We start from the raw sequence: 12,348 nt of genomic DNA on the forward strand, positions 1-12,348 counted from the left end.
TATGTCATTAAAAATGTAGGTGTGATATTTACATGGCATATTTGATCCATTTTCCCCAGGGTTCCCAACAGACCAGAGGAATGGGGACAAAGAGTTTGTAATCCGAAGGGCTGCAACCAACAGAGTCCTGAATGTTCTGAGGCACTGGGTGTCAAAACACTCTCAGGTAAGTCTTCCAGATACATAGTCATTACTTCTAAGGTCAAATAGTGTCCAGGTTTCCAATCAGTTAACTCGTGCGTGCGTGCGTGCGTGCGTGCGTGCGTGTGTGCGTGTGTGGTGACCTCCAAGGACTTTGAGAGTAATACTGAGCTGAAGCTGAAGGTGATAGCCTTCCTGGAGGAAGTGATGCATGACCCGGAGCTGCTGACACAGGAGAGGAAAGCAGCCGCCAACATCATCAGGTACCTACCGGCACTACCGCCGCCTCAGCTTACGAGGCGAAATCTGGACCCTTACATATCAGCTGGGCTAGACAGTCTGGACCCTCTCTTTCTAAAATTATCTGCCGAAATTGTTGCAACCCCTATTACTAGCCTGTTCAACCTCTCTTTCGTATCATCTGAGATTCCCAAAGAATGGAAAGCTGCCGCGGTCATCCCCCTAATCAAAGGGGGAGGCACTCTAGACCCAAACTGCTACAGACATATCTATTCTACCCTGCCTTTCTAAGGTCTTTGAAAGCCAAGTTAACAAACAGATTACTGACCATTTCGAATCTCACCGTACCTTCTCCGCTATGCAATCTGGTTTCAGAGCTGGTCATGGGTGCACGTCAGCCACGCTCAAGGTCCTAAACGATATCATAACCGCCATCGATAAGAGACATAACTGTGCAGCCGTATTCATCGACCTGGCTAAGGCTTTCGACTCTGTCAATCACCAAATTCTTATTGGCTAATTCAACAGCCTGGGTTTCTTAAATGATTGCCTCGCTTGGTTCACCAACTACTTCTCCAGTAGAGTTCAGTATGTCAAATCGGAGGGCCTGTTGTCCGGACCTCTGGCAGTCTCTATGGGTGTGCCACAGGGTTCAATTCTCGGGCCGACTCTTCTCTGTATACATCAATCATGTCGCTCTCGCTCCTGGTGATTCTTTGATCCACCTCTACGCAGACGACACCATTCTGTATACCTCTGGCCCTTCGTTGGACACTGCTAACTAACCTCCAGATGAGCTTCAATGCCATACAACTCTCTTTCCGTGGCCTCCAACTGCTCTTAAATGCAACTAAAATTAAATGCATGATCTTCAACCAATCGCTGCCCGCACCTGTCCGCCCGTCCAGCATCACTACTCTGGACGGTTCTGACAACTACAAATACCTAGGTGTCTGGCTAGACTGTAAACTCTCCTTCCAGGCTCACATTAAGCATCTCCAATCCAAAATCAAATGTAGAATCGGCTTCCTATTTCGCAACAAAGCATCCTTCACTCATGCTGCCAAACATACCCTCGTAAAATTGACCATCCTACCGATTATCGACTTCGGCGACATCATTTACAAAATAGCTTCCAACACTCTACTCAACAAATTGGATGCAGTCTATCACAGTGCCATCCGTTTTGTCACCAAAGCCCAATATACTACCCACCACTGCGACCTGTATGCTCTCGTTGGCTGGTCCTCGCTTCATACTCGTTGCCAAGCCCACTGGCTCCAGGTCATCTACAAGTCTCTGCTAGGTAAAGCCCCGCCTTATCTCAGCTCACTGGTCACCATAGCAGCACCCACCCGTAGCACGCGCTCCAACAGGTATATCTCACTGGTCACCCCCAAAGCCAATTCTTCCTTTGGCCGCCTCTCCTTCCAGTTCTCTGCTGCCAATGACTGGAACGAACTGCAAAAATCTCTGAAGCTAGAGACTCTTACCTCCCTCACTAGATTTAAGCACCAGCTGTCAGAGAAGCTCACAGATCACTGCATCTGTCCATAGCTCATCTGTAAATAGCTCATCCAATCTACCTCATCCCCATACTGTATTTATTTATCTTGCTCCTTTGCACCCCAGTATCTCAACTTGCACATTCATCTTCTGCACATCCTACCATTCCAGTGTTTAATTGCTATATTGTAATTACTTTGCCACCATGGCCTATTTATTGCCTTACCTCCCTTATCTTACCTCATTTGCACATGCTGTATATAGATTTTTGTACTGTATTATTGATTGTATGTTTGTTTATTCCATGTGTAACTCTGTTGTATGTGTCAAACTGCTTTGCTTTATCTTGGCCAGGTCGCAGTTGCAAATGAGAACTTGTTCTCAACTAGCCTACCTGGTTAAAGGTGAAATAAAAAATAAAATTAGTATGGACACACTCTGTTATTATTGAATACATGGCTCTCGCTTCTATAGGGCTTCTATGTACAGAGTAAAGCGAAACACGTACATTATAAATACATACTTGACTCTGTTGTATGGTCTATTAGGACCCTGACACAGGAGGACCCAGGTGACAATCAGATCAGCCTGGAGGAGGTGACACAGCTGGTAAGTGGGATGACTGCACGTGTAAATGGCAGTTGAGTCAAAGGAGGACAATCTTTCCTTGACATACATTATGTATGTTAAGTATGTGTCTCAGGATTTTTTTAATATAGTGAAGTAGTTTTCTTACCTCATGTCTTGGGAATGGTTACCGGTGATGCTCTGTGTGTGTGCTAGGCGTCAGTAGGAAAGGCAGAAGCGTTTGAGAGCCATTCTGCCCTGGAGATAGCAGAGCAGCTCACCCTACTGGACCACCTGGTCTTTAAGGTCATCCCATATGAGTGAGTGACACTGAGTGACACAGTTGTGAATACACACACACACACACACACACATAACAGTGCATTCGGAAAGTATTCAGTGTTACAGCCTTATTCTAAAATAGATTAAATTGTTTTTTGTCTTCAGTCTACAGATAATACCCCATAATGACAAAGCAAATCAAATCAAATCAAATGTATTTTTATAGCCCTTCGTACATCAGCTGATATCTCAAAGTGCTGTACAGAAACCCAGCTTAAAACCCCAAACAGCAAACAATGCAGGTGTAAAAGCACGGTGGCTAGGAAAAACTCCCTAGAAAGGCCAAAACCTAGGAAGAAACCTAGAGAGGAACCAGGCTATGTGGGGTGGCCAGTCCTCTTCTGGCTGTGCCGGGTAGAGATTATAACAGAACATGACCAAATACAGGTTTTTAGAAAATTTAGCAAATTATTGAAATATTACATTTACATAAATATTCAGACCCTTTACTCAGTACTTTGTTGAAGCACCTTTGGTAGTGATTACAGCCTCTGGGTCTTCTTGGGTATGACGCTACAAGCTTGGCACACCTGTATTTGGGGAGTTTCTTCTCTGCAGAGTTTCTTCTCTGCAGATCCTCTAAAGCTATGTCAGGTTGGATGGGGAGCATCACTGCACAGTTATTTTCAGGTCTCTCCAGAGATGTTCGATCAGGTTCAAGACCGGGCTATGGCTGTGCCAATTAAGGACATTCAGAGACTTGTCCCGAAGCCACTCCAGCATTGTCTTGGCTGTGTGTGCTTGGGGTTGTTGTCCTGTTCGAAGGTGACCCTTGCCCCAGTCCTGAGCGCTCTGGAGCAGGTTTTCATCAAGGATCTCTCTGTACTTTGCTCTGTTCATCTTTCCCTCGATCCTGACCGGTCTCCCATTCCCTGCTGCTGAAAAACATCCCCACAGCATGATGCCGCCACCACCATGCTTTACCATGCCAGGTTTCCTCTAGATGTGACGCTTGACATTCAGGCCAAAGAGTTCAATCTTGGTGGCTTCCTGAGTGGCGCAGTGGTCTAAGGCACTGCATCACAGTGCTAGCTGTGCCGCTAGAGATTCCCGGGTTCGAGTCCAGGCTCTGTCGCAGCCGGGAGACCCATGGGGCAGTGCACAATTGGCCCAGCGTCGTCCGGGTTAGGGGAGGGTTTGGCCGGCTGTCCTTGTCCAATCGTGCAGGCCGGGCGCAGTGCACGCTGACAGGGTTGCCAGGTGTACGGTGTTTCCTCTGACACATTGGTGCAGCTGGCTTCCGGGTTAAGTGGGTGTTGTGTCAAGAAGCAGTGCGGTTGTGTTTTGGAGGACGAACGGCTCTCGACCTTCGCCTCTCCCGAGTCCGTACGGGAGTTGCAGCCATGAGACAAGACTGTAACTACCAATTGGATACCAAAGAATTGGGGAGGAAAAAGAGCTAAAAAATAAATAAAAAATCTTATTTCTCATGGTCTGAGAGTCTTTAGGTGCTTTTTGGCAACACTCGTGTGCCTTTTACTGGCTTCCATCTGGCCATTCTACCATAAAGGCCTGATTTGTGGAGTGCTGCAGAGATTGGATGTCCTTCTGGAAGGTCCTCCCATCTCCATAGAGGGACTCTGGAGCTATGTCAGAGTGACCATCGGGTTCTTGATCACCTCCCTGACAAAGGCCCTTCTCCCCTGATTGCTCCGTTTTGACCTGGGAGACAGCTCTCAGTCTTGGTGGTACCAAACTTCTTACATTTAAGAATGATGGAGACCACTGTGTTCTTGGGGACCTTCAATGCTGCAGAATTGTTTTGGAACCATTCCCCAGATCTTTGCCTCTGCACAATCCTGTATCGGAGCTCTACGGGCAATTCCTTTGAACTCATGGCTTAGTTTTTGCTCTGACATGCACTGTCAGCTGTGGGACCTTTTTATATAGACAGATGTGTGCCTTTCCAAATAATGTCCAATCAATTGAATTTACAAGAGGTGGACTCCAATCAAGTTGTAGAAACATCTCAAACAATGGAAACAGGATGCACTGGATCTCAATTTCGAGTCTCATAGCAAAGGGTCTGAATACTTTAGTAAATAAGTTATGTTTTTTTATTTGTAATAAGTGGTTTGCTTTGTCATTATGAGGTATTGTGTGTCTTGATGAGGAACATATTTTATTTAATTACATTTAGAATAAGGTTGTAACGTAACAAAAAGTCAAGGGCTCTGCATACTTTCCGAATGCACTGTACAATATGGGCCACATAGTGATTTTTAAACAACTATGCTGTATTAATGAGAATAAATTGTTTTTCTACTTGATCTTCCAATATTGTTTTACAGAGAGTTCTTTGGTCAAGGCTGGATGAAGAATGACAAGAATGAAAGGACACCATATATCATGAAAACAACAAAGCATTTCAATGATGTATGCAGCCAACAACTCCCATCTCCCAACATAGTACCACTGTACATTTTCACTTTTCATTACAGTGTGTGGCTTTGGTTGTTATGCATTAGGAACATGGCTATTCCTTGTCGGTCTTGCCTCTGTTAGATCAGTAACCTGATTGCCACTGAGATCCTGCGTTGTGACGATGTGACCACACGGGTGGCGGTGATGGAGAAGTGGGTGGCGGTGGCGGACATCTGCCGCTGTCTCCATAACTACAACGCTGTACTGGAGATCACCTCCTCCCTCAACCGCAGCTCTGTGTTCCGTCTCAAGAAGACCTGGCTCAAAGTGTCCAAGCAGGTGGCCACATTTCCCACTACACACACCCAGCTCACTGAGGGCTCATAGCCTGGTCCTAGTAATATTATCACACATTTTATCATTGCACTAGGACCTCAATACACTATTATAAACAGCTTGTTATGACACCTCAGACCTCCATGAATCGTTATTGCTTATTACAGATTACACATCACTTCAACTATGTTGATTATACTGTACCTGGGTGTTTTCCAAAATAATATTCTTTTAAACAGTATTTTATTTTATCCCTCAGACTAAAACCGTAATTGACAAGCTGCAGAAGTTGGTTTCGTCAGAGGGGAGGTTCAAAAACCTAAGAGAGGCTTTAAAGAAGTGAGTGTTTCTGCTGGTTGTTCTAATAACTACAAAAGCCAATGTGTAGACGATGATGCTGGCCATTCAGGCAGTGGATCGATCAAAGTATTGTCAAATTGGTGACATCCTACTCTTCCTTCTAGCTGTGACCCTCCCTGTGTACCATACCTGGGGATGTACCTCACTGATCTGGCTTTCATTGAGGAGGGGACGCCCAATTACACTGAGGACAAATTAGTCAACTTCTCAAAGATGAGGATGGTCAGCGGTCTCTGCTATGTGTAATGTTACAGAGATATTAATGTATTCTATGGCTTTGTATACATGGCTTCTGTTCTCTCTCTCTCTACAGATTTCCCATATCATCAGAGAAATTAGACAATTCCAGCAAACAGCATACAAGATTGATCATCAGCCAATGGTAAACTTTTAAAGCTCTTTCATGCTAATTTGTTTTATATTGTACATATAGAGAAACAAAAGAAAATGGCAATGGCCATGAGGGAACTCCTGAGTGTTCTTATTTGTCACATCGTATAGATTATCATAGTTGTAGCCAACCTGCTGAAACTGTATATTTGTCCTGGTCTAGGCAGCACAGTATTTGCTGGACAACAGCTCTGTTCTGGATGAAGAAAGCCTGTATGAAGCCTCTCTCAGAATTGAGCCTAAAGTCAACAACTGAAGAGGATGACAGTTTCCCAAAGTCTCTGTTGAAGAACTATGTCGTAGACATAAACAATAACTGGTGTTAAGTCATGTTTAACATGTTTGCTCTGATACGTGTATTGTTTTTAGAAGTCTTATGTACAAATGTTAATTTAATCGTCACGTTGTTGAAATATTTCATTTTCCTCTGCAACAAGGACCATTTCACTGGGCTTACTAGGGTGATAACTAAAGTCACAATGATCTTGTATAATGGTATGTCCTTTGTAACTAATTAAACTGATTGACATCTTTTCATACTGTGGACTTTGCACTTCCTGTAAGCACACATGCTGCCAGGATCATATTGTACATAGGAAAGATTGTTCTCTCTACTCAAATAGATATGTGTTTATCTGCAACTGATGTAGCATTGTAAAAATCAAACCAGGTAAAACATTCACATTTTCTTACCCCAAATTGATGTGGCCGCTAAACCAATGAGTGTTCCTTGAATTGTTCTATCAATTCCGCCTCAACTCTGCTTTGTTTATTTGTTTCCGCTTCTTTTATCTATCAACATTTGAGTCATCCTGTCACAGTTGTGACCGAGATGTGAAAGCCACTAGCACCACAGAGCTTTGTCTTGTCATCATGAATGATTCTTACAAGAAACACCTGCTCTTAGAAGTGACTGATTTGCAGCACAGTACTGACTCTGCTCTGAAATAACTCATAAGGGCATGTTCACACCACAAGCTTTAAACTAGGAACCAGCAAAGTCTGGTTTGTTTTGAAAACAATTTTAAGTCCTGTGTGAATACAACCTACTGTAACCTAGAAGATGATGAATAATATTTGTAGCTTTATTTCATTACTGTTGCATGTTTCACTGTAACAGGCAGTTAAATCAAATTTCATGCTATATATTTTCAAAAGTAATTCAAGTCAAGTAGCCATGATTTCATTTTTGTTTTGCAGAATAAGCTCTATTAATCCATGTAATTTGAAGGGACAGTAATAAGCCAGTGTACGTTATATCTCCAATACAAGTGTACTTCCAGTTTGACAATGATTAGTTTGTGGTGACATCTTGTTTCACTATGACTCACTGGGCACAGTCGTCAATTCAATGTATATTCCACATTGGTTCAACAGAATTTCATTGAAACTAAATGGAAACAATGTGGATTCAACCAGTATGTACCCAGTGGGGAGTTTGGGGAGGATTATGTTAACCATTTTGCTGCTATTCTTGGAGCATGCCATTGTATATGTAGCTGTTTCCCTTTTTTTAAACCACATGTTCGTTTGCTTTCAATTTAATCTAAACGGTGCACACATTTTAAAGAAAAATAAAACAAAACCCTTAAATTGTAGTATTTTTAGGCTTTGATATTTGTGTACAGTGCAAGGTTGTTCCGCTATTATACTGTATAATTCAAAGACAATCTATGTCCTTTTGCTGTTCCAGTGATTGTGGAACGTGACCGTATATCACTCTGTTATTGCATTGTTAAGAGTATGATACAAGTAAGTGAATGAGTTACTCTGCCTGCAGCATTCAAAGGGTATTTTTGTAGTATAAGGGAAGGGGACACATTGACACAGGGAAGTATTTTGTACTTTGTTGTTAATTCACCTGCTGAAATGTATTCTGTACAGTTTGTATATGCAGCCCTGCATATTTCTTAATGTGGAACAGTGTCAAGTACAAGCATTGTATCCCAAGCTTTAACACAAAATGCTACAACAATTGTGATTTTGAAACCATGACTTAGAGGTAGAAGACAACTTCAAAGTGTTTTGCATATACTGTAATCCTGTCTATAATCATTCTCTTAGCAGGAATATGGTAATGTAGTGCTTATTCTGTGAATATTTGTATGTATTTTTACCATGTACAGTCTAGAAACATTAAAAGCTCATGTGGCAGGCATGCAACACTGTATCAGACAACATTAAAACAATATATATACTTATATATACTGTATACACTTATACGTGCACATACTCTTATAAATGAAATATTAACAAACGTTTTGCTGTTAGCAATACCCAGTGGTATGAGAATTATCTTTCAACCCTTATGTTTATTTCCACGGCTTGAGAAATATTTCCAGTTTTATAAAAATACAAAAAATATGTATGTTTCCTGATTACCTCTTGCTAATAAATCTATTCTATCTCAGGGGCATTGTTGTCTCAAGTGTGTTTGTGGAGAAAACAATTATATTTTTCTCTCTGCCACCTCTATCACACACAAACACACACACACTGCAGCAACTTTACTTGAATTTTTATTTATGTATAATAAAAGTTCAGCGTATATTTCGTCACCTTTTGCACTGTCACGGGGAAGTCGGGAAGTGATCAAACCTCGTGACTTTCGGTTAGTTCATTCACTGCTCTCACTGTTTGTTGCAGGAAGACAACAGCTTTACCAAACTTTGAAGTATGAAGATCTTGGTTTTGTTGATATTTGCCGTATCTTCTGTTACTTCTTTATATCCGTTTTCCGAGGAGGGTAAGTTGCAATTGAATCTGTTTTAGGCTATGTTGAATCGAAATTATACCTAATTTGCGCTTTCAAATGAATAATGTCAATTGATTTATCAACATCACATTTGTGACCAGAACGACTGATAGAATAATGGCTTTTAGCCTATTGATCTTTACAATCTCAAATCAAATGTCCCTTGTCTGTTTTCTTTACAGGCGAATATCACTTTAAGTTATGGATGTCACAGGTAAGTTCGATTTGGCACGAAACCAGGTACTTTCCTACAATACAAGGAAGTTGTTTTCTGTTTTTTCTTCTTCATATCTGTCTGCAAAAAGTATAATTTGAAAATAATAAATATTGGATAATATTTTCATCATACTAAGCCCTATAGATAGAATACATTTTATTTTAAACTGCAATAGTGTGTATGGAATTACTGATAAGCTAGGCAACTAGACAGATAGAAGAGTGTCTTATCATTGTAAATAAGAATTTGTTCTTAACTGACTTGCCTAGTTAAATAAAGGTTAAATACAAAATATCTAATGCATTTTGAAATGCACTGTATCTACATAAAAAAAATGGTAAAATCACAGTGACCTGAATTGAGATGTTACTGTGTCATCCATGTAGTACAACAAGGTGTATGAGATGGAGGAGTACTACCACAGACTTCAGATCTTCATTGAGAACAAGAGGAGGATTGACTATCACAATGAAGGAAATCACAAGTTCACAAGTATGAATAACTGCATGACGCTTGTTTTTTTTCAGATGTTAGAAGTGTCCACATCCTTTGAGTATGATCAGTGGAGGCTGCATAATAATAGCTAGAACGGAATGGTATAAAACACATAGAAGCCGTTACCACGAGCCCATTCTCCCCAATTAAGGTGCCACCAACCTCCTGTGTGGCATATTCATTCTGTCTTCTGACATGTGACCTTTTTACCTAGTGGGACTGAATCAGTTCTCTGACCTGACGTTTGCTGAATTCAGAAAATCTTTCCTCTTGACTGAGCCCCAGGTATTTATATTCCTGTTATGTATACTTCTCTTGATTTTTTTTACTTGAAAAACACATTTAAATCTTTCCTTCTGTCATTCTTAGAACTGTTCTGCCACTAAAGGGAGTCATGTGAGCAGCAATGGACCATATCCAGAGTCGGTCGACTGGAGAAAGAAGGGGCACTATGTCACAGCGGTGAAGAACCAGGTATCCTAACACATACAGTATAGGATGCACTTTCTAATGATATAAATCATGCATTATCTGGCAAGGTAAAGATGCCTATGTGGAAGACCACTGTATGTGCTGAAGGTAGATTTTGATTTGTGGTGTTCAGGGGCCCTGTGGTAGCTGCTGGACCTTTTCCACTACAGGCTGTTTGGAGTCAGTCACAGCAATCGCAACAGGGAAACTCCTACAACTGGTGAGATACTTATCTACTTCTCTATTCTAAAAAATTAAGTGGGAAGGAAAGTTGGCCTCCTTTTGCTGAGGCAATTCAATACCATTTTTACAATTGTGTTTAAGGCTAGTAGTCGCAATACATTTAGGAATTGATTTCAATTCTTGTCCTATTTCTGATCTTGAATGATGAAAAGTATATTTTATCCAACTGCTGCTGCCTTTATATTGTTCAGTCAGAGCAGCAACTAGTGGACTGTGCTCAGGCCTTCAACAACCACGGCTGTAATGGGTGAGTGTCACCACTCGAAAACACGTTTCTTTGTAATATATATTCCCCCCTATTTTTGGTCTTACTGGACACTTAGATTCTTACTGAGGCTCTGAAAAAATGTATCTTTTAGCGGGCTCCCCAGTCAAGCATTTGAGTACATCAAGTATAACAAGGGAATCATGACAGAGGAGGACTATCCATACACTGCACATGTATGTAAACAGCCATTCCATCTTTATAACTACAGTACTAGCACTTCAAACGGTGACGATATATTAACATCATTCATGTTGGAATCATTTTGAAGGATGACACTTGCAAGTTCAAGACTGAGTTGGCTGCTGCTTTTGTTAAGGATGTAGTCAACATAACAAAGGTAAGTAAATGCAAATTACTCTGGATTATCTGGTGCATTGACTACCCAGGCAGTCAGCTAATTGTGTATTTATTACATTGCAGTATGATGAAATGGGTATGCTGGATGCAGTGGCCAGATTCAACCCTGTCAGCCTTGCCTATGAGGTGACCTCTGATTTCATGCATTATGATGGTGGTGTGTACACCAGGTGAGAATGACTCTGCTATTTTGTTAAACCTAGAATATGGACAATATCTGTGCTTTAAGAGCTATGTTGCATATTTTCCAATAAGCACAGTTAAAAACAGGACTCACAGCTGTAGCCTGCCTACCATACAACCAGCATCAGAAAGCAATACAAATAAATATGTAGATTGTGCATGACTTCTTCTTTCTATAAAATAGGAATCATGGCCTTGCATTCTGCATCTTCACTTCTCTTATTGTAGCATGGAGTGTCACAACACCACAGACACAGTGAATCATGCAGTGCTGGCTGTGGGGTATGGTGAGGAGAAGGGCACACCCTACTGGATAGTGAAGAACTCCTGGGGAAGCAGCTGGGGAATGAAAGGGTAAGACTTCAATGACACAAGTAGAATAACATTGTGAACAGTATGGGCCCAATGTTATGTAACAGAACAGTGTTATGATACAGTATGTTGTGCTGTTTTCACAGCTATTTCTTCATTGAGCGTGGGAAAAACATGTGTGGACTGGCTGGCTGCTCATCTTATCCCCTTCCTGTGCTGTGAATGTTGAATTCTGCACGCCATGGGGGCAAGATTAGAAAAAAGGGACATGGAGCCAAAGATTCCATTATCAGTTAAACTTTTAAATCAATGATATGGTTTGATTTTTATGTTTGCTCACCACCTCAGGGAGTCTGATTATATACTGGGAGAAACACTCCCCACTGCACATCTACTGTTTTGAATCAGGATTAGATTATTGTGCTGACATGAAGATTGTTATGATTTTAATCATGTGATTTTTTTTTTTTTTTTTTAACTGATTTCATGTTTGTGAATAAAGTTTCTTGATTTCTCTGTCACAATTTGATGAGCGACACATTTCGAATTCAGATAAGACTGTGTGATGATGCCGTTTATATAGTCCAGAGTAAAAAAATAACCGGGTAGTTTGGCTTCTGGATGCTGATTTCCTAAAAGCCGTGGTATCTCAGACCATATACCACGGGTATGCAAAAACATTTATTTGTACATTGGTACCCAGTTTATAATGGCAATAAGGCACCTCTGGGGTTTGTGGTATATGGTTAATATACCACAGCTAAGGGCTGTGTCCAGGCACTCTACATTGCGTTGTGCATA

The 12,348-nt window shown here is 41.3% G+C and overlaps 2 protein-coding genes across 2 annotated transcripts in view; both read left to right on the forward strand.

Moving 5' to 3' along the window:
• The window catches only part of rasgrf1 (Ras protein specific guanine nucleotide releasing factor 1), a 34,165-nt gene extending 27,384 nt beyond the window's left edge, over nt 1–6,781 (forward strand). The window contains exons 18-27 of the mRNA XM_029667987.2: nt 60–166; nt 292–404; nt 2,436–2,496; nt 2,671–2,774; nt 5,088–5,172; nt 5,302–5,499; nt 5,756–5,835; nt 5,961–6,078; nt 6,170–6,238; nt 6,410–6,781. Of these exons, the coding sequence (XP_029523847.1) occupies nt 60–166; nt 292–404; nt 2,436–2,496; nt 2,671–2,774; nt 5,088–5,172; nt 5,302–5,499; nt 5,756–5,835; nt 5,961–6,078; nt 6,170–6,238; nt 6,410–6,502 (1,028 nt within the window). The 3' untranslated portion in view covers nt 6,503–6,781. The remainder of the gene's footprint in view (nt 1–59; nt 167–291; nt 405–2,435; nt 2,497–2,670; nt 2,775–5,087; nt 5,173–5,301; nt 5,500–5,755; nt 5,836–5,960; nt 6,079–6,169; nt 6,239–6,409) is intronic.
• Nucleotides 6,782–8,854: 2,073 nt separating this feature from the next.
• Nucleotides 8,855–12,148, forward strand: ctsh (cathepsin H). The gene is made up of 12 exons (XM_029667989.2): nt 8,855–8,992; nt 9,184–9,215; nt 9,605–9,710; nt 9,928–9,998; nt 10,083–10,187; nt 10,318–10,404; nt 10,619–10,674; nt 10,787–10,868; nt 10,964–11,032; nt 11,116–11,222; nt 11,464–11,589; nt 11,694–12,148. The coding sequence occupies exons 1-12, from the start codon at nt 8,923–8,925 to the stop codon at nt 11,767–11,769; spliced, it is 987 nt and encodes a 328-aa protein (XP_029523849.1). The 5' UTR covers nt 8,855–8,922; the 3' UTR covers nt 11,770–12,148.
• The last annotated feature ends 200 nt before the right edge of the window (nt 12,149–12,348 follow it).

This window comes from Oncorhynchus nerka, linkage group LG9a (assembly GCF_034236695.1).
Source record: "Oncorhynchus nerka isolate Pitt River linkage group LG9a, Oner_Uvic_2.0, whole genome shotgun sequence".
NCBI lineage: Eukaryota > Metazoa > Chordata > Actinopteri > Salmoniformes > Salmonidae > Oncorhynchus > Oncorhynchus nerka.